At 42.6% G+C, this 27,888-nt stretch overlaps 1 protein-coding gene across 2 annotated transcripts in view; it reads left to right on the top strand.

The window, feature by feature from the left end:
* LOC147710627 (F-box only protein 6-like) overlaps nt 1-27,177 on the top strand; it is a 160,042-nt gene extending 132,865 nt beyond the window's left edge. For both annotated transcript variants that reach the window (XM_086921302.1, XM_086921303.1), the window contains exon 6: nt 25,168-27,177. In XM_086921302.1, the coding sequence (XP_086777428.1) occupies nt 25,168-25,320 (153 nt within the window). In that variant the 3' untranslated portion in view covers nt 25,321-27,177. The remainder of the gene's footprint in view (nt 1-25,167) is intronic.
* The last annotated feature ends 711 nt before the right edge of the window (nt 27,178-27,888 follow it).

Genomic DNA, 27,888 nt, shown 5'->3' with positions numbered 1-27,888 from the left:
GGACGGGCTGCTAGTTTATAATATATGGCGATTATGGGCTGGAAAAAATACCTGACTCAAATCACGCCACAAGATAATTTGAAGGCCTATATCCCCTGACCTGTGTGATTGTATACAGCTGTGGCATACCATTGCCCAGGTGTAAATGGATTTACACCTACTAGCTATCCTTTGTGAAAACACAGCAGGCGTAAATCTAGCCAGTTCCTTCCTTAAATGTATGTTTTTGGCCGAAAATACTTTGATGGGTAATGTCCCTGGTGCACTGGAACTGTGGCGAGCAGTTGTCCACCTTTCCTACACTTTCTCTCATTTACCTACACTAGCATCTTTCTCATTGAGTGTCAGGAGTCCATCTCTGCATTTGACTGAGAACATTTCCCCAGGACAGCACTCCACAGCTTCTTATGGGTTTGTCTCCTAAGACTTACTCTGTCAAATGCAATGAACCACTTATCCCTATATCATCACCCTCAAAGAATTTAAGGACAATTCCTTTGGGGATTTCGGTGTTAAAATATTCTACCTTCCTATTTAGGTCTCGCCTAGGCAGTGCATGCGCTGTCTTGTCGAGAGATGCTGTATACAGTATAGCGGGAGAAGCTCCACCCACTTTTCAGCCTTATTTTTGATTGGCTTGAATCATAATTTCTGCATTCTGATTGGTGCTTGGCTTGTTAATCTATTCCAAACTGCCATGTCGTCATTTTTCTCCTTACGAGGTTATCGGCCCCTTTACTAGAAAAACTGTTTTGTTCTCCTGCCTCTCCCCGTTCCCTCCAATAGTCTGTAACTTCTTACACCACCACCCCCCCCACCCCCTCCCATTCGTGCCTTCTGTTATGCCCGCACTTCTGTGTAAAATGCAATAGGTCTTGCGTAATACGAGCCCAATTGCATTTTCAATGCTTGTTTGCCGTGTCATTGGTGAGTGAATTCACACTCTTTGTCTCTCATGCACGTGATACCTTACATCCCCCCGCCCCCACTCACTCCGAAGGGTTTGGCAAATACCGGACTCTCTCAGCCTCAAACAAATGTAGAAGAGAATCTGAGACTTGAAGGTTTCTTACGTTCAATAAGGGTCAGCTCGGTGCCCCCCGTCTTCCACGAGCGTCTTTAGGCAGGGCAGGTTCGGAGCCATCCTGATATCATCGCACCCAGGACTTGGGGGCGGGGGTGTTCCCGCGCGAGCTAAAGTACTCTCTCCAGTGCCCGCAGCAAGCCAGCTCAACAGCACCTCCTCACGAAAACGCCCCACGGAACAAGACGCTCGCCGCATCAGATGATACAACAGGATAGACGCCTGGCTGAGGCGCAGGCAGGTACAGGAACAGGATCAACGCCGAGTCCTTGGCAGGGACACGTCACTCAGGTGAACGACTCACCTTTCGGCTGACCGCGCCTTCCTTCTGAAGTAAGATCAACCCACTGCGAGATAGCACGCAATGAGGCGTGCTCTATAAGTAGCCACTTACTCTCATTGTTATAGAGTTGGGGACATTGTGCAAGGGTCATCTACGCACCAACTCACTCACTATCAAAGGAATGACCAGAAAATAGTGAATTCAATGCGGAGAAGTCACTCGCCGTGTACGACTTACTGACCGCGACCTCACGCACGGACAAACTGCACTGTTTAATGGGCAAGCCGCTGAACAGGCTACGGTAAATGCGTAATTATAATGGCCTTTTCACTGCCACTGAAGGCCCACAGGCAGACTACCGGATGGAGGGCAGGTGAACATAAAGGGACCCATAATGGCTGATTCTCCTCGAGGCAGTTCACACACCTATCCGAGTTAGCTGTACCTATGGGTCCATTTCCTTTCGTCAAGGCTGCTCCTCTGTAAACCAGGAGCTGGACTGCCCAGAGAGAAGAGGACTAGCGTTGAAAAGAGACAAATCCATAGGTGCAGCCAACTTGGATTGATGTGTGGAGAATGGGCTCAAGGTAGTGAAAAGGCTATCGGAATTACACATGTATCCTAGCCTGATGGGCGGCTCTCCTTTACTATTTTCCAGATCGTATTGGTGTCCACAAGTGCTCGGCTGGAAAAAAGGGCTTATCTGCAAAATGTAATTTAAACAGGTCGTAAATAATTATTCCTTAATTGAAATGATTTTATTCCATTATTCGTGCAAATTCATGTTGCCACAGTTGGTACTTGCGTTGTGGTGGAAATATTTTAAAAGAAGGGGGTTAAAATAAACACCTAACTGCAGGATGACAGAAATAGCTGGCTTGGGGGAAAGAGTGTCCTTTTGATAGACCTTGCATTCACGCTTGTGCCCCAGGGTGCTTGTTTACCAGGTGTATTGCTTTCCGCTGAGGAACACTAGCTAATCACGTTAGCATTCTTTAGATTCCAGTCCATAGAACTTGCTTCCACGAGCACCGGTAGACAATATTATTTTTTACAAATCTGGTATTTTCAGCGATATGACCACCGAAGGCCCTGATATTATATTAAAAACAGAGCTTTGGACTATACCATTTCCCGCTGAAAGGCAATATTTCTCTCCATGTGCTCCCATACCTGGCATGTCACGCAGTTTGGTGCTTACTTTCCCTCCATGCTGAAGAACAGTAGATGTTTCGGCACCCAGGCTAATGTGCTGCATAGCTAAATACATATAAGGTCCCAAAGGCGAGTCCGATTGCATTGCAGATGCTTGTTATTATTTTGCTCCCACCAGAGATGGGTCCTAGGCCCATCTTAGCAATTTCTTTTTCTATGACTAAGAGTTTAGCTTCTAGAGTTACCCTCCTGGCCAGTTTCTGAAGATCTGCATCATCAGTTTCTACCTCATTTTGGACACTATTGGATTACTCTCAGTGGTGTTAGTATCAGAGGGAGTAAGGTTGAAGTCAGTGTCCTCCTCCTCCTCCCCCTCTACTACCTGGGAATCATCATCATCATCATCTTCCCCAATGGAGTAAGCTTGACTTTTCATGGCCTTGTCATTCTCTGCCAGCAACAACTGGAGATGGGCTTTAGTGGGTTTAGCACCCATGGCAAGTTTCCATGCTTTGCACAAATCTTTAAGTTGAGAAACATTTGGATGTGCATAGGGGGCCAGGTTGAGGCCCTGGCTGGTCCCTGGATTTTCAAAAATGGATTTTAAAGTAGTTTGGGTCTTATTAAGGACTTACACAAATTGATAAGGACTATTAAGGCCTGACTACTTTACAGACTTTTTAATTTTTCTAAACAGTGGGGGACTTAGCCAAGGCCCTAACACTAGTTTAATAAATTTGGAAAACAATCGAAAATCTCTAGTAAATTCTAACTAAAGACAATTTTGTATTTCCTTTTGTGAAATCACCCATTAATCAAGCAGTACAGCAAATGTCTAGTATTGTATCCCACCGCTTCTACCAATGTAGGAAGCTGGCTCTGGTATACCACTAGGTGGTTATACCTTGCACAGAATCCAGAGATTCCTTCAGAAGTGTACAGGGCCCAATGCAAACCAAGTTGCTCTGTTAGTGGTAGTGTGGGCGAGCATTCTTAGACCTAACACAGAGGAGTGTAAGACATTTATTGCACAACATTGCCCAATAAGGGACACACAACTATAAAAGAAGATCCTCACAAATTTTATAAAAATAAGCATTGTTTGAGTTTTATTTTAAGACCAAGATCTTCGCAATACTGTAAGTAAATTTTTATATAAAAATACTTTTCAGTTCAAAGAGTTCAATGTTATCCCATGGAGGAAAACAATAATGCGGTTATACAGGTAAATATCTGACTTACAGTTCCAGTCTTAGGGACCAAGGTTCAGCAAGGGGCAAGGGTCAGGTGAGTACCAAAACTGCACCACCAGCAACACAGAGGTGACCGGGTGCAGAGGGTGCTTGAAGCCACACTGCTTGCAGGTAGGTAAATCTGTTGCCGGGCTGACCTTTGGGGGTTAGAGCAAGATCGGGGGGAGGGGCACAAAGCAGCACCAAACATACACCACCAGCAGCACAGGGGTGACCGCGTGAAAGGGGTGCAATTTCAGCATTGGACACCTAATGTTATTCAATGGAGGTCTTGCTTCGGCGCAACAGGCTGCAGGCTTCGTTCTGGAGGTTGCAGGAGGGAGACCAGCAACAAAGGAGATAAGTAATGATTTAGGGGGTGTAGTATCCCATGTTATCCTATCTTAGTGCACCATTCCTTCTCAGAATTGTTATTGTACATTCTTGGCTTAACATTCTAATCTGTACTAGCTGGTCAGTTACTACTGGTGTTATGCTGGAGGTGGTTGTTAAGCTGTCTTCTCAGAATAAACTACTTCCAACTTTCTTCTGCTTCCTTGGACTAATTACTACATAAATTTGGCGACGAACGGGATTCACTACCCTGCTTCTACCCTACTTCAAGAGAAGAATCTCCACCTTTAAAGACATTTGGAAAATTCTGGTGTTATGCTGGAGGTGGTTGTTAAGCTGTCTTCTCAGAATAAACTACTTCCAACTTTCTTCTGCTTCCTTGGACTAATTACTACAGGGGGTCATAGGTTCATGGTCTATTCAGCCTAACAGTGCCCTGAGTCTTCGGGTCAGGGGTGCCTTTTAGATGTTGGATTTTTCTTACCGGAACTGGTTGCGGTCAGAGGGAGCCTTTGGATTCAGGTCATAGCTGTTGGTGTGGAGTCAAGAAAGGATCAGCCAATGTTGGACTTGAGGTCCAGATCTCTGGGGATCATGTTCTTGGTCGGGGGGCCACCTGGACACGAGCAATAAGCATCATGTGCAGAGTGGTCAGGACTCACAGTTCCAGCTGCCACCAGGGTCCTTGATGTTGGATTCTTGGGGACAGTACCACTGTCCTCAGGAGTTCTGGTCTTTGTCAAAGTTCAGCCAGTCTTCCTCTGGTTTCTGGAAGTTGGTGGCTGCAGGACAGGCGACGTCTTCACTCAGGGTTTTTCAAGCTAGAGACAGGTTGGTAGGGATGGGGAGAAGTCAGCAGTCGTCTTCATGCTTCGCTGCACGGTGTCTTCTTTGTCCTTCTTCTTAGGTCACATGTAGCTGGTTTCAAGGTCTGAGGAAGTCTCCTTCATACTGGATTCAGTGGGCGTTTTAAGGAAGTTACAGGTAGGGACTATGGTCACCTCACCTGGAGTGACTGCACCCTCTATTATGCCACCCAAATGTAGGGGGGGCATAATGCTAGCCCTGATTGGAAGAGTACCCTCATCTTCAAGTTGGAGGGGACTGAAAAGTGTGCTTAACTTCCCCTCCTCCACCTGAGGGGTGGAGTTGACAAAGGTGGGCACACCTCCTAGTCTTTCTAAGTTTTCCTGCTGGTTTCCCGCCCGAAGTGGGGGTGTAAACTTGGGGTTGCCATCTGCTGCTATTAGCAGAGGCTGGGGGATGCATTACAAAGGCAGCAGGCCTTAAAGCACCCCCTTCCCCTTTGAATGTGACACCTGTGCCCAGGATGTGCATTGTTTCTGGTCCCAGAGAGCCAGGGGTCCAGAAAAATGTCTGTGTGTGGTAGGCTGCCTAATGCCAGTCAGTGACCACACCAAGGTTGGTAGATTTTCAGGGTGCACCTCTGAGGTGGACTTCTGCCTATACGGTCGCTCCCTCGCTTCCTACCTCCGCTCAGAGTGCCTTCCCTGAAGCGCTTGAGCCACTCTCCAGTCCTGCACCTCCAGAAGCGCCTGACCCTGCTACCAGCGCATGGTATCGTAGCGCGCTGCATTAATATCATTCTATCACTCATTGTAGTCAGGTTTCATAGCGCGTCACTGTAGCGCCGCACCTCATCTGTTGCTCATAGCGCGATTGCCCCAAAACACTGTTGAGCCTGCTTTTGTGCCTGTAATCTGTGTAATCGCCATTGCTGTTGTTTATTTACACTGCCTCAGTTTCGTTTTCTACCCCGACCACCATCTTGCGCTATCGCTTCCCTTGGCCCGCCTCCCAGCCGCCCCTCCCACGCTCCGCCCCCTCCACCATCCATTTATGGCCAATGCCCCCACGCGCAGCGTCCACGCGCTACGGACACGCCGAAGGTGCGCCAAAGGTAAGCCCGTCTACGCCCGTCCGCGCCTGGACCGCGCCCAGCGCCAGACCCCCTGCCCCCCGCGCTGCCCAGCCCCCCCGTATTACCTATGATGCCGCCACCCTCCTACCCCTTAACCCCGGTCGCGCCCCCAACTGCGTCCAAGCCGCTCCTGGTCACACCCATGGACCTTTCTCTTGCTACTCCTGCAAATTCGTCGGCACTGTCAACATCTCCGCTACGCCCACAGCACAGATCCCCGACCCCAATCACCTTCAATGCATCCTTCTCAACACCCGATCAGTCCACAGGCACGCCATTGACCTTTGGAATCTACTAGACACCATTTCTCCGGACATCGCCTTCCTGACGGAAACATGGATGAATGCTTCCTCCGCACCTGACATCACCATTGCCATCCCTGAAGACTATAAGATCACTCGCAAAGACCGTACCAGCCACACAGGAGGAGGAATCGCTATCGTCCATAAGAAATCAATCCGCATCTCAACCAGCTCTGACGCCAACCTCGCCAACTCCGAACACCTCCACTTCCAGATCCACATCGACCCCAAAACCACACTCAGAGGCACCCTCCTCTACAGACCACCAGGACCCCGCGCAAAATTCAGTGAAGACATCACGGACTTCATCACTCCACACGCGCTCCCCTCCAAAGACTACATCCTTTTGGGAGACCTCAACTTTCACCTTGAAAAGAGCTACGACCGCAACACCACCACCCTCTTGGACAACCTCGCCAACCTCGGACTTAAACAACTAGTCACTTCCCCCACCCACATCGCAGGTCACACACTCGACCCCATCTTTACATCCAGCAATCATGTCTCCTTCAGCCACACTACGGATCTCCTCTGGACTGACCACAGCTGCGTTCACTTCACCTACAACAAACCAAAACCCAACATCCACCTCCAACCTACCCAGCAAAGAAACTGGAACAAAATCACCACGGACCAAATCTCCGCATCGCTCCTTCGAAACTCCCCAGCCCTCTCTTCTAACGCTAACGAAGCCGCCGCCAACCTCACCCTATGGCTATCCAACACCGCCGACACTTTAGCTCCTCTGAAAAAACGTCAAAGTAAACCTGGCAGCAAGAAGGCCTCATGGTTCAACGATGATCTCAAGAAGTCCAAGAAACTCTGCCGTTCCCTTGAAAAGGCCTGGAAAAAAGACCCAACCACCAGCACCAAGGACGCCTTCAAAAGCGCCACCCGCACTCACCACCAACTGATCCGAAAAGCCAAGAAAACAGCATTCAAGGATCGACTTGACAACAACGCCCACAACAGCAAGGAACTTTTCAACATCGTCAAGGAATTTTCCAATCCCTCGGCCAACTCCAACAACATCACCCCCTCTCAAACCCTCTGCGAATCCCTAGCCTCTTTTTTCCACAACAAGATTGCAGACATCCACAACAGCTTTGACAACCAACACGGAAACCATCCCACCCCACCATCTGCTGACCATCCTCCCCCCGTGAACACCCTTAACGCCTGGAACCCAATCTCCACTGAGGACACCATCCGCCTGATGAATTCCATCCACTCAGGATCACCCACAGACCCATGCCCTCACTACATCTTCAACAAAGCAGACTCCGTCATAGCACCGCACCTCCGAGACGTCATCAACTGCTCCTTCAACTCCGCTACCTTCCCAGAAGACTGGAAACACGCTGAACTCACCGCCCTTCTGAAAAAACCAACAGCGGACCCCACCGAACTCAAAAATTACCGCCCCATCTCGCTTCTTCCATTCCCGGCCAAAGTCATCGAGAAAGCCGTCAACAACCAGCTCGCCGCCTTCCTCGAAGCCAACAAATCCCTCGACCCCTCACAATCTGGCTTCCGAGCAAAACACAGCACTGAGACCGCCCTCATCGCAGCAACAGACGACATTCGAACTCTACTGGACAATGGAGACACAGTCGCCCTCATCCTCCTCGACCTCTCTGCAGCATTCGATACAGTTTGCCACAGCACCCTTCTACAACGCCTCAATAACATCGGAATTCAAGGAAAAGCACTTGAATGGATCACCTCGTTCCTCACCGGAAGAACCCAGAGAGTCCGCCTTCCTCCATTCAAGTCCGAGGCCTCTGAAGTCATCTGCGGCGTACCCCAAGGATCCTCACTCAGCCCCACCCTCTTCAACGTATACATGAGCCCCCTCGCGGCCATCGCACGCCAACACAACCTCAACATCATCTCTTACGCGGACGACACTCAACTGATCCTTTCTCTCACCAATGACCCCAGCACCGCCAAATCTAACCTACACGAAGGAATGAAAGAAGTTGCCGAATGGATGAAACAAAGCCGTCTGAAACTGAACTCAGACAAAACAGAAGTCCTCATCTTAGGTACATCCCCCTCTGCTTGGGACGACTCCTGGTGGCCGGAAGCCCTCGGAAAAGCACCCATCCCGACAGACCACGCACGGAACCTTGGCGTCATCCTGGATTCTTCACTCTCAATGAACAGACAAGTCAGCGCCGTATCCTCCTCCTGCTTCAACATTCTTCGCATGCTCAGAAAAACATTTCGCTGGATCCCCTCCGAAACAAGGAAAACAGTCACCCACGCTCTGGTCACGAGTCGACTGGACTACGGAAACACCCTCTACGCAGGTACCACCGCTAAACTCCAGAAGAAACTCCAACGAATCCAAAACGCCTCAGCCAGGCTCATATTAGACATCCCACGCAACGAACACATCTCTGGTCACCTTAAAGACCTCCACTGGCTACCCGTCAATAAGAGAATCACTTTCCGACTGCTTACCCACGCACACAAATCACTCTACGACATCGGACCAGATTGCCTCAACTCTCGACTGTCCTTCTACACCCCCCCCCGCCAGCTACGTTCTTCCGGCAAAGCCCTCGCCACTGTACCTCGCATCAACAAGACCACCATGGGAGGCAGATCCTTTTCATACCTGGCTGCTAAGACTTGGAACTCACTCCCCGCTTACCTTCGCCTCACCCAGAACCACCTAGCATTCAGAAAGCAGCTTAAAACGTGGATTTTTGACAAATAATCCTCCTCCCCTTCCTAAGCGCCTTGAAACCCTCTGGGTATGTAGTGCTCTATACAAATTTTTTGACTTGACTTGACTCTGAGTACATGGTACAATAATCCCACACTGGAATTAGTGTGGGTTTAGTGAGAGGAGTGGTTTGGTTTCAAAGACTCCGGTATTCAGAGAAGACATCATGGTGGTATGGAACTTGAGTTGTTGAGTTTCCAGCCCCTGTACTCTCTATGCCTTCCATGACACTAACAACATTAAGGAATAGATCCTAATAGAGCAGGGTAATTTCTGCTCATGCAGATATGCCCACACCTATGATATAGTGCTCGCTACCTTAGGACTGGTAAGGCCTGCTAGAAGGGTGACTTACTATATCTTAGGCAGTGCTAGTTGGCATGGGACAGGCAGTGTATCATGTCGACGTTGTCGTTTTTGCCTGCCCCAGGCAATGCATGCTGCAATGGCAGTCTGCATGGCCTAGGTGAGGTGTTCCTAGGGGACCCTCTTCAGTCCCAATGCCCTAGGTACCCATGTACATTTTGCAAGGGATTTAAGGGCCAATTGAGGATCAGTTTTAGGGAAATAACACTGGTACTGGGAACCTTGACAGAGGAACCCAGTACTCTACAGTTCAAGTTGCATCAAAAGCCATGCAAAAAGTGTGGGTGGGAGGTACTGCAACAGAACCCCATTCTCTCACAGCGCATACCACCGAAATAGTAATTGCCTGAGCAAAGTGATTTTAACGCAGTCTCGTGTCGCAGCAGATCAATATTACGTATTGGGGGAAAAAGGAAGAAGTTGTAGATTTTCCGTGTTTTGTCCCCAACAGTCGCAGGTAGTCTTGTACATGCATGCGTATGAAAACCATATTAACACGCAATACAAGAAAGTCTGTAACAACCGCCATTTTGAAATTGGGCACAAGATATTGTGAGATAAATTAAATCACGGCAGCCATCTTTAAATCAGGAGACTTCCGTAGATTTACATAGGCAGCCATTTTTAGATAGGACCCATAGTAAAATCATTATATTCTCATTAAACAACTGACTCTCAAAATACATTGTGATAAATCCTTGATCAACTAATTGACAAAGGAGTAAAAAGATGTCAAATCAAGAAACAAACAGTGAATTGACAATAAACATGGATACAGAAGTATATTGTGATGAAGAGTACATAGAGAACCTTTCAAGTATGATTTTCCAAAGGCCCTTACCATTTGATATATGAGACCTACAAACTATTGCCCAAAGATGGAAAAAATGGAGGAGATTTGAAAAATTCTTAATGACTACATGTAAAACATACTCTGAATAATAGGCAAAAGATCTATTACTAAATTTAGTGAGTTATGATGTAGAGCATTTAATAGCAACTTTTCTCCAACAAGATAGAAACACATATGAAGCACTCATGAAATGTCTAATTGAGAGATTTAATCGACACAGAAACTTGGATTTCGAAACATTTAACTTTAATATGGCCTCTCAAAAAGATGAATCCATTGATTACTATGTAACAAGACTAAGAAAATTGGTGCTATTTTGTGAATTTGAAACGTTCCATTATTAAGAAGCAATAGGATTGAGGAAAATTCAAGGATGTAATTCAGTAGAACTTGGAAAGAAATTGTTGGAAAAAACATATGACTGCAAACAATGTTACGGATGGCTTGAAAAGATATTCAAGCAAAATTAATGTTAGGAATATGGAGCAAGGAAGCATGAAAACAATGGAGCAAGTTCAACAAATGCCAAGGAAAGATAGTAAAACATTGAAGACAGAATCACAACAAACAGAAAAAAAAGATTGTATCACTGATGTGGTTTCAGTTTCCACATTTAAAGATGTGTCCAGCAAATCATTATACAGGTTTGTGAAGACTCAAACGTGACAACAAAAGAAAATGTCAAAGGTTGGAGTAAGCAAACTAAAGGAACCACCTAACATGTAAGACAGATGGAAATTATTGAACATGACTGTTGATGGATCTGAACAATCAGAACGGTTGTATGTGATGTATGATGAAACCAAAGTCAAACAAATTAATTTCATAAGAAGAGAAAGTATTAAAAATATGTATTGATGTAGTGGTTGGATTTCAAGAGGTTCCGTTCGTCCTTGATAGTGGGACAACATGTAACCTCAGTGCTGTTTAGTGAGGAGCCAGACAGCCTGTTTCCCGTCTAGGACATTTGAAGAAAATATTCAAAGAAGAAATACAAGATTTTGAAAGTGAAGTTCCTGGTCCCTGTTTATAGAGTAACGCCACTGCTCAAATAATGAGTTTATTAGCAACGGCTTATAACGTTACTACAGAAAATTCTGTTCTAAAAGAATATCCCGAGTTATTTAAATGAGTGGAAAAATTATAAGATAAGACAATCACACTACATATCTATGAAGAAGTGAGGTCTGTTGGGGAAATATACAGAAGAGTTCCAATACATTTGCAAACCAAAGCAGAAAAATATATACATTCATTACTTCATTAAGATATTATTGAGCCTGCTAATGGTCCAAAACAATGGGTTTCTTCCACAGTAGTGGTTCCAAAAAACCCTCAGAAATCAGCAGAATTTATGTCAACATGCAATTACCCAACACAACAAAAGAGAGAGAGAGGGATTCAGAGCTGCATTTGAATGTCATGTTTAGTAGTATTAACCCCTTAGCTGTGGTGGCTATTCCGCCGCAGCGCTAGGGTGTAGGGGGGCCCGCGGCGCTCCCGTACTCGTGACGGAACCGCTCCGTCACAAGCCTCGGGTGGGCTATGCTTGTGACGGAGCGGTTCTGTCACGGCCCCGCCCGCTCAATAGAACGCGCCATGCAGGCGCGGCGAGCGGGCCATGACGGAACCGCTCCGTCACCAGCACAGCCCACCCGAATCTCGTGACGGAGCGGTTCTGTCACGAGCATGGAACAGGTTAATGGAGCTGTTGTTTTTTCAAAACTAGATGTGTACAAAGGATATCATCAGTTGAAATTTGATGAACAATTAAGATATATAACAACTTTTTCTACACATCTTAGATTGTTTCTTTATAAAAAGTTTCATTTTGGGATATTTTCAGCTGCAGAATTCTTAAAAGCTTGTCTGATATAGAAAGGAAATATTTGCAGCAGAAAAAAAGGTTATCTTTGGTATGGGCTGTGAACATTTTCATGATTTCTTGGATGGTAAGCCTTTTGTAATAATAGCAGATTATCAAGCATTGACCACTGTTTTGCAAAATCCAAAGGTGAAAATACCCCCACGAATTGAGGAATGGGAAATGAGCGTAATGGACAACAACTTTAAAGTTGTTCATAAACCAGGAAAGTAACCTAACCCAACAGATTATTTATTTAGACACCCACTTGAAAGTAAAATGAAACCAAAGTCTGAAGCTGAAGAATACTTTTGTGTTTTTATCAGATCAGCAGTACCGGAAGTAATTTCAGAAAAAGCATTATTTAATGCTTCTTTAAAAGAGAAACGATTCAAGAGATATACAAAATGTTATAACTTTAAATAATAAAATGCATAGATAATGCGACACAAACTCAACTTGAAAGACGAAAAAGAGATATCCTTGCATTTAAAAAATATTCAGGCTCGGTTACTCATAGCTTCATCTGGCATGATTTTGAGAGCTGATATGTGGGTTATTCCTTTTAGTTTGCAAAAACCTGTGATTGATTTAGGCCATGAGAGTCACTGAGGGATATCCGTGACAGAGAATTTTTTACGAGAATAAATGTGGTTTCCAAGATTAGGTAGTCATGTACAAGAAATTGGACGAACATGTAATTTACGCCAGTGTACTTCTAAAGAAAGAAACAAGGAAGCATTACACATGTCCAGATTGCCAGATGTGATGTGGACAAATTTGGCAGCAGATTTTTATGGACCTTTAGATTCTGGACATTATTTGTTTGCAATTATTGATGAATATTTTTGTTTTGCAATTGCTAAAATTGATATCATCCACTTCAACAGTGGATAAGATTTTTTCTAGATGGGATACCAGATGTTTTAACAACCGATAATGGACCACGTTTCAGTGGGAATGAGTTAAACAAAATCATGAATTATATGGGAATTGCACACAGGAAAAAAACTTCAATGTGGCCTCAAGCAAATGGAATAGTGGAAAGGTTAATGGGCACTATTAAAAAAGCTATACAAACAGCAAAACCATCTCAAATTTATATAAACCAGGCTTTGTGTGTCACGTTTCGCATAATTATAAAAATACACTTCATGGATATATAGGTAAATGTCCTTCCTGATTAATGTTTGGGCGGTCGGTAGAAACTAGTCTACCACATCTCCCAACAGGTCCGCCAAAGAACCATTAAGAAATTGTGAAGAGAGACAAAGCAGTTAAGGCAGAGATAAAGTATTATACACATCACAAAAAGAACATTCAAGGGCATGGGTACGATAGGCAAGAAAATTACCAAGTACGTTTCACCCTTCTTCATTAAAAGTGACTAAAATACATAGATCAGCAGTTAATGTTTTAATTTGTGTGCGAAATGAAAAATACCTTCAATATTCCTGCTCATTTTTTGGGCTTTGAATTGCAAGAACGGTTTCCAAGAATAAGATGAACTAAAAGTTACCCCCAAGTAATTGAAATCCCTAACCTTGTCCAAAAAGTGTCCACCCATGTTAAATCATTTTGGTTTTTTAACCAAGGGGCCACAGGTCATAATATATGATTTGGAGTAATTTACTTTTAAATCTAAACCCTCCATCAAGTCAGAAAAACAATCCAGTAAGATCTGAAGGCCATTTGTCGTGTGGGCCATAAGGACCTCATCGTCTGCATTCAATAAAATTGGAATATTTTGAGATCCCATTTTGGACACATCCCTACCGAAATTAATTAGATGATTAGAAATTACATTTATGTCTAATAAAAAAAGGAAGGGGGCCAAGATGCAGTCTTCTCTGACCCCACTTGGAGAAACAATATACGATGATGCTTCTCCGTGAGGGCTGTAGCAAATAGATACCTTCAAAATCCCAGTGTAGTCGCCCTATCCCTTTAAGGAGACCCGATTCCACACCCAAGCCCCTCCATGCACTCCAATAGTTTCTTTCGGTTGACCAGATCAAAGGCACTAGATAAATCAATAAAGCTGTATGTAACACACCCCTTTTGGCCATCACATAGTTGGTGATTATTAAATGCAGGTTCAGATCCTGCTCAACTGTGCCTAAGCCTGGCCTAAAACTAAAGATGGGTGGTTAACTCCGCTCTGCCAGCGCATTTTGAGGAGTTTTAGAAGTCTGCACTCTGTTTGGAGTGCAAAGTTTTCAAAAACTCTGCACTCAAAACAGAGCGGAGTTTACTGGTGCCAAGATTGAGTCTAGGGGACTTACCATGGTAGTTGTCCATGGCAGTGCAGCGAGGCCACCTGTTCCTTAGCTGCCACTGCCTTCCTGCTCCTGCTGCTGGGCTGGCTGCACTCGTGACTCCGCTTAGAAGCCTAAGCTTCCGCTGCTCCGGCTCGGAGTAAATTCAATTAAGGCGAGAGACTTAGCCACCTTAGTGCAGCAGCTAAGCTAACCCCAACTCAGATCAGACAGCAATAACTGTAGTGCGCATGGCGTATTGCGTGAAGGCTTGCCTGTCCCGATGAAATCCCATGATAGGGTCACGCATGCCTTCACACAATACGCATTGTGCATGGCAGTTCTTGCTGTCTGAGCTGGGGTTAACTTAGCTGCTGCACTAAGGTTGAGGTCTCACACCAGGGTGCTCCACTAACTTTCTGAAAACGAGCCAACCATTCTGCCTCTGGGATCAATGCATCCAATTTTGAACCTACTTGGTCAGCGAAGAAAGGATAGTTTACCCCTTACCAAACTTTCCACGTGTCTTTTAAGGCCGCTGCTGGGTAGTTTACCACTTCCCAAACTTTCTGCGTGTCTTTTAAGGCCGCTGGCTGTTTTGGATTCTCCCAGGTACTATCTCTAATCTCCCTTTTCCTTTCTTCCAAAACATTCTTGTATTGTAACCTGGCTGCTCTAATATTTGTTAGACATCGTGGCTTTGTCTTAAGGGCATTTTGGTGATTTTTTATGGGCAGCAGAACAAGCTTTACTAAACCAGCGGTGTGTGGAACTCACTGAATTAGAACTGTATATTGTTGGTTCCTTTTGTAATAGCTTCACATAATAACTCAAATTACCTTAAAATGAGTGGATGAATCTGGCCATCGGCTAAGCAGGTCATTATGGACTATGAATTTCCATTAATTATCCTTTGATTGAAATCTAAGGGGTCTATTTTGTCCTACTTAATGCACAAACCTTGATTCTTGGTATATATTGGTTTCTGGCTAATCGTCACCCCTATTGGAAAAAGTTGGAATTTGATGACTAATAGATTGTGGTCACTCATGCATTTGGGGACAATTCTGGACTCTAAGGTGCATGCCTTCTGCCGAATCAATATAAAATCTATGGTTCTACCCTAATGGGTACTAATGAAAGTAGGTGTTCAAATAGAGTTTGACTGATCACGACCAAAAAAGGAATCGGAAGTAAAAATTAAGTCATATCTAGCTAATAATAAGTTCATGGCCTCATCCAGCATTGTGTGTTTAAAATGCACCCTATTAGCAAAGTTAAAAGAAGCACTACATAAATGACTATCTACCACCTGGCAGACCGAAGTATTAAAACCTCCTGCCCATATTTTCATGGTGTTTCTATTCTTTTCCTTTGATTTTTCTTTATTTTGTTATATTTCTTCTCGCTGCTAAAAAAATTAAAAAGGGAGGGAGGGAGGGGGAAGAAATGTGATAACATAATGTCAGGCTAGGATTAGAATAATGTCCGTGGAATGTAAGCTTAGAATCTTATCATTTAGAATAGAGGCACTTGTAGGTAATGTCAAGGAGATTTAAGGAGCAGAGAGTAGTTTGAGTAGCTGAGCAGCAAATAAACCTTCTGTTACTGTAGCCAGCCGTGCCTGTTTGTTGATTGAGCATGGCATTACACATGAAACTTCCATCTGCAATTGAATATATGTTTATGCCATGTGCGTGAGAACTCCAATGTCAAACTGTGGCGGCCCACCTCTCCACAAAGACCTCCCATTTTCTTTGAAGACAACGCATGCTGGTTACCTGTCAGATCCTTACCTGGCTAATAGAGTTTGTCAAAAGTTTTTATAATTCGATCATTCTCTTTTTTTTTTTTATTTTTTTTTTTTTTTTATTTCAGGTTGCAAACACACAGAAATTAAGACAATTATATGTTACATACATCCGCGTAACACAACGACATTGTCATTTTTTAGAAGTTTACACAAATGACTATATATATATACATGTACTACTTTGCCCCCCTTTTTTTTTTTTTTTTTTTTTTTTTTAGGTCGTTTCCTCTTGAATCCATTGTTGTACCGGAGCCCAAATTTTCGTCCCTAGTTGCCTCTTCTTCCTTCCCTTAGTAGCGTATATATCTGATTCAAAATTAAGTTTTGCTAAGAGACGGGCTCTCCACATAGAAAACGATGGTGGAATTGAGTTAATCCACTCCTGAGTTATACATGCTCGATATTCAGCTAACATAATAAAAATCAAATGTTGTTGTTCCAAAATTAATGTATCTGATTAAAGTCCAAATAAAATCAGTTCTGGTGTAAGAGTTATCGATTTTCCTGTAATTCTTTCAATAAAACATTGTAATTGCTGTATAAGCCCATGTAATTTAATGCATGAGAAGAACATATGTATTGAGTCTGCTCCAATATGCATACAACGACTGCACACTATACCAGCCGTGCCCCCCCATTTCATAATTTTTTCCGGTGTGTGATAAAGGTTAAACATTGCCATATATTGCTGAGTTCTTGATCGTCCTGTAATCAGAATATTATTAGCCATTATAATTGATTCCTCCAGCATCAGATTATTTACATTCAACTTTTCTTCCCATTTGTGTTGAATTCCAGAGAGATCATCAGATAGAAAAGTCAAGAAGAGTTTATAATAATATCCTATTTTTCTTTTGACATATAGACTTTCTATCAACAAGATCAATTTTAAGTCTTGATACTTATTACGCATTAACGGGGTTAGAAAGCTAGATAATTGTAAATATTTAAAGTAATCTTGTGAAGGAATTTTAAATTTCTGTTGTAATTCGGAAAAGGAGATTATAGTATTTGCATTAGTCGGACATAGATCACTCAGAAAATATATACCTCTGTTATTCCACCTTTTCATCACTGCGTCTCTAAAAATGGGGGGAAAGCAGTGTGAAGAATTTAGGGGGGTATATCTTATAACTTTTGGGATCCCCGCCAATTTTTTAACGATTTTCCATGCTTTGAAAGCTGCTAATATGATCTTAAATTTTGTTTTTTTGTAATAGCTCGGTTCTATTATTCTTAAAAATTGATTGTTAGAATCCTGGCCTAAAACTAATTCATAAATCGAGGGAGAGTGTGCATTTGAGATGGGAGTTTTTTTGCCCACAATTAATGGTGCAATACACGGAAATATCGTAGCAAGATAATAAAATAACAAATGCGGAACAGACCATCCCCCTCTATCCCTTGGCAGTATCATTTTTTTATATGCCCTTCTGATACCCTTGTACCCCCATAAGAATCTTCCTGACATTCTTTCAAGTTGTTTAAAATACTCCAGCGGGAATTCCAAGGGGATTGTTCTAAATAAGTATATAAATTTTGGCAAAATTAGCATTTTTAATACATTATTTCTGCCGTATAGGGAAAGATGTAAATGGTCTATTCTTTCCAATGTTGAGTTCGCTTTACTCAAAACCGGGGCAAAATTTAAGTCTGGAATTTTTATTATAGGTGTAGTTAATTTAATCCCCAAGTATGTTGCTTCCCGGACTATATTAGCAATGGGAGGAGAATCTTGACCAACATAAATTATTTGCGTCTTAGATAGATTTAATTTGTAGCCTGAAAAGGAGCCAAAATTATTTGCCAGATCTTCAATTCTAGGAAACGTCCTCTCTATATCCGTGGTAAGCACAACTAGATCATCTGCATATGCTAGGGCTCTATAATTTATACCCCCCACTGTCACTGGAGCGATATATTCATCCTGATTTAGTTGATTAAGAAAGATGTCAATGTAAATAGCAAAGAGGAGTGGGGAAGATGGGCAGCCTTGACGCGTTCCACGCTGGATAGGAAACAACTCTGATTTCATAGCCCCGATTCTAACTGATGACATTGGATTTTTATATAAGGTTTTGAAAGCAGTTATGATTCCCGGACCAAAGCCCTTTATTATTAACAAATCCCAAAGATAGGGCCACGTCACCCTATCGAATGCTTTTTCTGCATCCAATAGGGTAATCCCTATTGATGTCTCCGTCCCCTCAGCCCAGTCCATAATAGCCACTACCCTCCGTACATGATCTGCTGTATCCCTATTTGGAATAAACCCGTGTTGCCAACGGGATACAATTGTTGCAATTATCTTTGATAATCGTGTTGCTAATATTTTTGAATATATCTTACTGTCTGTATTAATTAAAGATATTGGTCTATATGACGCCGGGTTTAATGGATCTTTATCTTTTTTAAGAAATGTCATTATCAGCGAATGGGCCCAGGAGTCCGGTGGGGAACCTCTCTGTGCTTCTAGAAAAGTGACAAGTATATCTTGTCTTATGCCATTTCTAAAAACCTTATAAAATTCCAATGGAATGCCATCGGGTCCAGTGGCTTTTCCTAACGCTAAAGAATTTAATGATAATTCAATTTCTTCCCAAGAGATTTCAGCCTCTAGAGCTGACATTTGATCATTAGATAGAAGTGGTAGAGTATTAGCTCTAGCAAAGTTCATACAATCTTGCAAAGAGTAGGAATCAACATTATATGTATATAGTTTTTGATAAAATTGTCGGAAAGTTTCTAGAATTTCTTCAGGATTATTATGTATATGTCCCGCTTCATCTTTAATTGAATCAATTGTATTGTAGACTTCTTTTTGTCTAGTTCTTTTAGCCAAAATTTTCCCTGCATTCTCAGCCATTTCATACATTTGAGATTTATGGGTTGCTATTATCCCTGCCAGTTTTAAAGCAAAAGATTCATATAAATCGGCTTTATGGATTGCTAGATTTGTTTCGATATCTTCAGTTGGGAGATTTTGAATAATTGCAGTTGATAGTTTTTTTTCCCATAATAATACATTTTTAAAGCCTTGATCTACACTTGCTCGTACTGTCTTTTGTTTTTTAATAACATATGATAGTGATTCCCCTCTGACCCCCGCCTTAAATGCATCCCAAACATTTTGTATTGAGGACGTTCCTCTGTTTATATCAAAGAATTCTTTTACCCATTTAGTCATAATATGTACATATTCAGTATCCACTAACAATTTTCTATCAAAAGTCCATGTCCTAACCTTGGGAGTCATCAAATTATCCTTAATTTCAATTAGAATCGGGTTATGATCCGAGATTATTCGCGGAAAGATCTCAAATTGAGTATCACACAGTAATATTTTCTTAATAAAGAAATAATCCAGGCGTACGGATTTTTTATGGGGAAAAGAAAAATATGTGAATCCATACATCATGAGATTCTTTTCGAAAGCAACATCAAACAGCCCATGATCCATTAATAGAGTATTTAGAGATTTAAAAGATTTTTTTTTAATCCCTTGATAATGTGAGATGTCACGTATATTCTTCTTTATATCTATATGGAGATTGAGGTCCCCACCGAGTATTAGTAATGGAGACCAATTAGCTAATTCTAGATTTAAGAAGTTTAGAATCTCTGGGTCATCGGAATTTGGGGCATATACTGAGCAAATGGTCCATATTTTATTATCAATTTCTAACTCTACTATTGCCCATCTACCATATTGATCGGCCTTGTTCCTGATTAAGATCCCCAACCCTTTTCTAATTAGAATTGCTACTCCTTTGGTTGTTGTGCCTTGTGATGTGCATACTAATAATTTCATCCCCAGCTCATCATACATTTTTCTATCATTCCATGTAACATGTGATTCTTATAAACATAGGATATCCAATTTCATAGTCTGTATCATTTGAGCAGCCACTCCCCTCTTTTTTCTATTATTGATCCCACATATATTCCAAGAACAGATTCTCAATTTTTGCATTATGATATATTTTTTCTATTCCTACTACCACATTCATCATATATACAATGTTATTGAGAGCATAAATTTCGAAGTTCATCTCGTATCTTATTATATGTCTCATACCTTTCGCAAAGCTTAGACAACAAGAAAATTTAGTGAAAAAAATAATAACATTTCCTACAGCTACACCATTAGATAATTTCTGTTTTTGTTTGCAAACCTTTTTTTCCCCCATTTCACCCCCCCAGCTGACCCACCCCAAGCTCCACCTGAGCCCTCCCACCCCTTCTCCCTCCCCCAACCTATCAGGGCAAAGGGACTGGTTTGTCCCTCTCGTTGATGATGTGATAGGCGCTAAGAGGCTCTCTCCCTAAGGTTCCACATCATATTGTTACTATTACTCAATATGATGTGGAACCTTAGGGAGAGAGCCTCTTAGCGCCTATCACATCATCAAATTCGATCATTCTCACTTTGTTCAGACACCCAAGCAGTGATGCCCTAGGCTAGGGTCATCTTTGAAGAAGAGTTGGTAGGTCTGTCTCTAGGTCAGGACTCCAGTACCCAAAAGTCAACCCTCTGAGATGAGATTGTGAGTGAAGGCTGGTAAAACGTTGTTTTTCCTGCATTTTGCAAAAGCAAATTCCCAAGAAGTTCTGTCAAATTGACTTCTGTTTCACTCACTTCTACTTGAGAACTCAAAGGATGGGAATCATCTTGCATTGAAGGCAAGAGTGAGCTTTCATCTGTGTTGTATTGGGGCTCAGCTGAGGTGTGTGCACAGGGATGTGGGTGACAAGCGGCTTGGCAGTGGACCATATGAAAGCGAAAATAATTGTCGGAAAGATACTTTCTAAAGCCATTTTCTGGACGCGGTCATAGGACCCTGATCTTAATGCCTATTGAGCAGTCATTTTAAGGGAACGGGACTGAGAAAAGATTGATTGATTTTCAGCATGGCCTCAGGAATCCATGCTAGTTAGCTCAAGAAGAACACCATGGGAGGTAGATCCTTCTCCTACCTGGCGGCTAAAACCTGGAACTCACTTCCCACTCATCTTCGCCTTACTCAGAACCACCTAGCATTCAGAAAGCAACTTAAAACGTGGTTATTCGACAAGTAATTCCCCTCCCTTCTTCAAGCGCCTTAAGACCCTCTGGGTATGTAGCGCGCTATATAAATTTAATGAATTGAATTGAATTGAATCCAGTCCTTCTTTTTAGCTCGGAACTTATCATGGAGCAAATCATTCTATAAGTATACGCATTTGCACAATACTAACCAAATGGAAGGACACCTCCAAAGCCACTTTCAAGGGGTGGTTGAACTGGGTGACCTTCCTTAGAGGAGCTGATAGCACCGCACTCAGACACACACCCTGGAGGCACCCCAACAGAGAGATGTGGTCAAAACTAGACGAATTCCTAAACAACCACAAACCTCCATAGACCAATCCAGCTCAACGCAACCTCAAAGATTGATCCGTGGATTCTGTCACAAAATAAAAACAACCGCCACACACTTTATGTTTTATGTTCCAACCTAACACGCGCAAATCACAATAGACTATGTGTTACATGTTATATGTTATAAGTGTGCCAATCTATCTGGGGCTAACAAAGTAAAGACTGATAAATGAACCACCGCAGCCCTACAAGACCACCTACGATATGTTATTTGTTTGTATCATATTGTATGTAACCTGTAAATACCAATAAAAACATTTTTTTTTTTAAATAAAAAAAAGAGAAAAACACTAGATATGCTTGTGGACAGCATAAAATCCCTTTGCAGTACACTGAGTCCACCCAAAGTGCTTCCAAGTAACACCATGCTGTATAAAAGCCAACCTTGGCTTCTAAACCAATTGCAGCTGGCATACTGTAACCAGTAGTTTTTGTTTCCTTTTAAGAACTAAGCCATCCCTGCAGGCCACAACATTCTCAATTAGCTTCATTCCACTAAAAGAAACTGAAGGAGATACAGCTGTCATTCACAGAAATTCTCTACCTACACATTTGCTACTCATGAATGCAAATCTATTCTTGCTCAATGTTCTTGTACCCTATCCTTCTTATCTTAACCACAATATATATGACTCCACCACACAGTGCTGCATATGCCGAACACTACCTAGAATGTCTCTGAATCATTAAAACCTTATAACCTTTACACAATGCAAGACTAAAATACGTCCTTTGAAAAACCTGAATTGCCCATAACTAAGTGTGTGCTACCCACTAAGCAATCTCTGAACCTTGTGAATTTTTATTGATTTTCATTAAGTTATTATTTTAAGAGTTTTAAAAAGTGCAGAGAGGGGTTCGTTCTGATTGTGGGTGGCAGTGAGTTCCATATTCTAGGGGCTAGGCTAGAGAATGAACGGTTGTATATTATTTTTTGGGGTTGAGCTTCTGCGGTTTCAGCAATGAAGAATTGCCACTTCTCAAAGAGCGACTGCCCCGACTGTTCTGGTTTATTGGCCAGGTAAATGAGGGTGCTGTGGTGTAGAGCCTTATGAGGCATGCAGGCTATTTTCAGCTGGATCCTTGCTTCAAGCGAGAGCCAGTCTAAACATTTTCGGTGTGGACTGGTGTGATCAAATTTTCTAGATCCGGGGACTAGTCTAGTTGCTGAGTTCAGCCCAGACCTTAATGGTGCTAACCTTGTTTTTGGGAAAGCCTGTGAGAGTAGCAATCCCGTAGTCTAATGACAAGAGATTGTACTGCCATATAAAGATCATCATGGGACAAAGAAAGGTTTGATTCTCTTTAGGATGCTCAGCTGGTAGTTGGCTCCCCTGTTTGTTGCGCTGACATGATCTTGCATATTCAGATATTTGTCCATAGTTATACCACTCGTGGATTCAATGATGGTCGGGACGCAATTGAGAAGTGTAAGTTGTTTGAGCCATTCCTGTATGGGGGCAGAGCAGTTGTGGGGGGTGATCAAGAAGAATTCTGTTTTGAGGGCGTACAGCATGAGGTGGTTGTGGGTTAGCCATTGCTGGATTTTCAGCAGGGTACGGTTGAGAGTCTTAAAGTCCTCAGGGCTGAGATTTTCAAGTATAATTGAGTGTGGTCAGCATACATGTGATAAACTATATTTGAGTACTTTAGAATTTCAGAGAGGGGTTCCATAAACAAATTGAATAGCGAAGGAGAGAGTGTGGATCCTTGAGGTACTCCAATATAGACCGGAGTGAAGTCGGAAATGGTATGCTTGATTTTTAGTCTTTGAGGTCTGTTATGTAGGAATGACGCAAGCGTGTAATGGGTCCAGAAAGCCCCATCCTTGCCTCCAGAAGGCCGATCATGCTGTCATGTTTGACTGTGTAGAAAGCAGCGGATAGATCCCGAAGTATAAGTAGGCATGATTCATTCTGATCAAGCAGTCTCAGTGCATCGTGAACAACATCTTTTTGCGCTGTTTCAGTGCTATGTCCCTTTCTGAAGCCAGATTGGCATTCGTCCAGAAGATTAAACTTTTCGATATGGTCAGAGTTGCAAGTGCACATATTTTTCTGGGACCTTTGCTAGTGTGGGTAGGTTAATAATGGGACGGAGGTTGTTGAGGTCAGACTGATCTGCATTAGACTTTTTGAGTATAGGAGTGACTTCTCTTATTTTTAGACAGTCTAGAATCAGGCCCTGAGATAGCGATACATTAATAATCCTAGTCCAGGGCGGTAGAATGAGGGATTTCAACCCTTTGATAAGTTTAGCGGCACAAGATCAAATGAATGATTGGAGGGTTTTAGCAATATTATTATGTTGAGTATGTCGCCTTCACATGTAAATTTGAAGGCATTCCAGGTAACATTCTTTTTGGGGTTACTCCCCAGTTGGTAAATGGCGAGGAGATTCTCCAAGATCTCTCAGCAAGTCTTAAATTGTGCCTTTCTTTATTAAGGTTGCAGTTGAACCAGGGTTTGGATTGTTTGCAATGTATCTGTGGCCCTACCCAAACAGCTGAATACACACTTGAAGCTATGTTTGTCTTTCCTAACCTCATCACAATGACCTAAAAATATCATACTACATGAATCTATCGTGGTTCAATCATGTTATCCTCCCATTCCCCTTTCCTCTAGCGACTTCCACTATCGCTATATCTCTATCAACTATTTGGTCATTGAAAAAAACGGAACCATCCTTCTTCCTACCGTCTGTTGACGTGTTCCTTGTATTATAAAGGATCCCAATTCAGTAGTTCCTTCGTTAATTTTGCAGATTTATTTGGGTTTTGCAGTTCCAAGTGTGGATTTTGTATTTAGGAGATAATCCCTGATGGGGGACTGATGTTGAGGCATCTGCTAGTCATGATGCTGTGATTAATAGGATTTCAAAGCACTTTGAAGGAGTTTGAAAGGAGTTTGTAAAGAGATGGATGGATATTGAGTGAAGGTAAAAGTCTGAGGAGAGTGCAGAGGCAATATAGAGTGAATGAATGAGTTTGCCTGAAATAGGCCTAGTAGAGATCTACTAGGGTTAGGAGTGTAATGTGCCCACATGTATTGTTAGGGTAGATGATGATGCTAGCGAAAACGGGAAAAACAGGGGCATCAGAGATATAAAGCAGCTGTTTGTGGAAAGATGAAAGAGGGACAAGGCGTGGAGTGGAACTGAGTGCCTGGAACGGGGAGATGAGAGAATGGTGGGTATGGTAAGGTGGGATTCAGAGAACTGAAACCTTTTGATGAAGGGCAAATGGGTTGAGTCATAGGGGAGTAAGGTGTTAAGAAAAAGAAGAGATAAGAGGTGAGTGGAGTCAATTTTGTGGATGAAAAGAAGGTGTTGGTGGTTGTGGGTCTGGTGGGAGGAAAGAGGGAATATTAGAGCCTAAGGACAGAGTTGGGGAGGTGAAGAAGGAAAGGGAAACTACTTGTAAATAATCTAGCACAAATGTCAAGAGCTCTTGTTTCATCTGTAGTGCCCCCTCTACATTGTCCTGCTGTTTTATTTTCAGATGTCTCATACATTCAGGAACTATGGACCCGGCGTGCGGTACATAAAGTTTGAACACGGTGGACAAGACACACAGTTTTGGGCAGGATGGTACGGGGTGCGAGTGACCTGCAGCAGCCTGGGGATCGAGCCGCCGGGCCATAATGGGCAGTAAAGAGAGAGGCTTGGAAAGGATCCCTTCTATGTACAGTGCGACCACAGATGAGAAGGCAACAACTTTACAGAAGGCGGGGACCACTGTTCTGGTCCTTGGGTTCATGCAGATAACACATTTTCTCCCTGGATAAGACTTGGGGAGGGGGAGATCATGAGTATTTATTTTGGTGATGCATTTTGAGAAAATGAACACCTGCCATTGAGGGCTGGCAGCGTTCTTGATTTTTGTAAACAATAGCACCACATATCCATTTTCTGTTCATGGTTTTAGAAATATCTCCTGGTTTCCGGTTTAACCTGCTCAGATCTGCGTACTGTCAGTATTGCAAAACACTATGATGTGTTTATTATCTCATAGATATAAAATGTCCAGATTCTTATGAAACTAAACATTGACCCAGCCCCCCCTTAGGCTGCACACACCTTCTCACTCAATGCCCTTCACTGGCCATCAACCTGTGGTCTTCCATGTCCTGTCTTCAGTTGTCTTTGCATTCCTTTTAGTATTTAACTGGAGCGCCATACCAATAAAATGCAGCCACTACCTCCATCAACATTGTCAACCCAGTGCAATGTGAAACTATAGTCTACAAAAAGATATAAGAACTAATTCCCCAACGAGTGGGCTGGGTCATATTACTGTCCTAACTCCAACTTGAGCACTGATGGTGACATGCTAAGATTTGGCGTTTGTCCAACGAAATGCTTAGTTATTTAATGTTCTCTTCTGACATCTCCAGTGAACTGAAGGTCATATGTTCCAGTGCCAGCAAGGCTTGTCCAGCTTTTCATTCTTCTGAGGTTGGTAAACTGGGGACTATTACATTAGGTAATACTAACATTTGTAATAAAACGACAGGAAATTGCGGAAGTGTTAAATATAGCCCGCTATGTAAAACAAAACGTTATGTAAAAAACAAAAACAAAAAAAACAGTTATGTCCATTCTTTTATAGCCAAAGAATGTGTATGCTCTTGATTTTGTTTCTTGTTTTTTTTTTAATTTTGCTCCTGTAAGGTTTCACCTGCTTTGCTGAGAAACAATTACACTGCCAAGCAACTCTTAGTATTCAGTGTTGAATGTACTGTACTGTTTGTATTTTCTGGAAAAAAAACAAGTGGTCGCAAGGGTTAAATTTATCCAGATATCTACTACCCCCCCCCCCCCCCCCCCAAAAATCTCTTACAGGTACTGTAGTGTACTATTAAATGCTTTACAAGGCTCACTACAATTTGCATAATGCAATGTATTATTCCATCAACATTGAACAGCATATTTAAAAATCTAGTGCAGTTGGTGCTGAGTGCAAAATGTGCTCAGTGTGGGATACATATTTACATTTATACATATAGATGAACAAGAACAGCACAAGGTATCCACATGCTATAACCCACAATACCAACATGAATAAATCAATGTCTTGACTCAAGTAGAAATGATATGCCTGTGAAAATGCCATTGATTTGGCCCATATGGAATTAAACCACGGGTCTCATCAGGACAGCGCTGTGTGTCTAGTTTCCTTATTTGGAAGAAGGTTTCTCCATTGCCACTATATGTCGCACCATACAACAATCATGATGTTGATCTCCGATACATGACAACAGGCTCTATCGCTCAGTAGGGACTACCCAGAATGAAACATGCTGTGTCCGGATTGTTCCTTACCTGGACCAGGTTCTGGTCTGGTATTATGGGCCTGTTCTTGATATTTGTTATATAGACTGTTATTATTTTCACCACTCCTCCTCAATGACTTGTTATTGTGATCATACTGTTGCAACCTGTTATGAAGCATTCTATCGAACCCAATAATTTAAATAAAGAAATGCAAATTACATTTCAAAAATACAAATTCAGTTGTTACTTCAAAACTATACAATTACTGTTACAATAATAAACTGTGCTGTGTTTTAAATATGGTAGTAATCCGCACACAGGTTTCCATGTGGGTCAGAACATTCACTTCAAGAACATTTTTGCAGCATGGATCTGCTTGTCCTGTATGGCGGTCACAGAGGGACACTGCAGTGAATAATCGATTCCAAAGCTGGTTCTTCACTGCTATGATAAAGCAACAGGGGGGACGTTTTCCATTATTGATTCTTCATATGAAATTCCTGGCTGTTCTTTCAGGGCTTTCAGACAGCCCATCATCGCTGCGCTGGCTCTCTGTTCAGCTTCAACAGAGGAGGGGGTGGGTAAAGCACAGTGGTTAGTGGGGGAGGTGACCGGTTGCACTTAAGAAGGGATGAAAGTCCATGTTATATATAATGCCGTATTACTCCTCTGGCCCTGTCTAGCAGTTCAAGTCTTGGGCAGATGATTCTGGGAGCCATACATACCATAAATTTATAGATGGGAAAAAAGTGACTAATGGATGTTTTTCACCTCTGGGTTCTGAGTGACATCATGGATAACCTGAACGCCGCTCACATTGTCTGTTTGATGTCATTAGAACCACTAGTTGAAAACGTCCATTATTCACTGTTGCCCATCTATAATTCTGTATATTTTCACATGTCGCTTACTTTTGGCTGCTAGAGGAATGACCCAGAGCAAGATC

This window comes from Lissotriton vulgaris, chromosome 5, assembly GCF_964263255.1.
Source record: "Lissotriton vulgaris chromosome 5, aLisVul1.2, whole genome shotgun sequence".
NCBI classification, from domain to species: domain Eukaryota; kingdom Metazoa; phylum Chordata; class Amphibia; order Caudata; family Salamandridae; genus Lissotriton; species Lissotriton vulgaris.
Note: the sequence above shows the minus strand (reverse complement) of the source record. Positions and strands in the feature narration are given on the sequence as shown.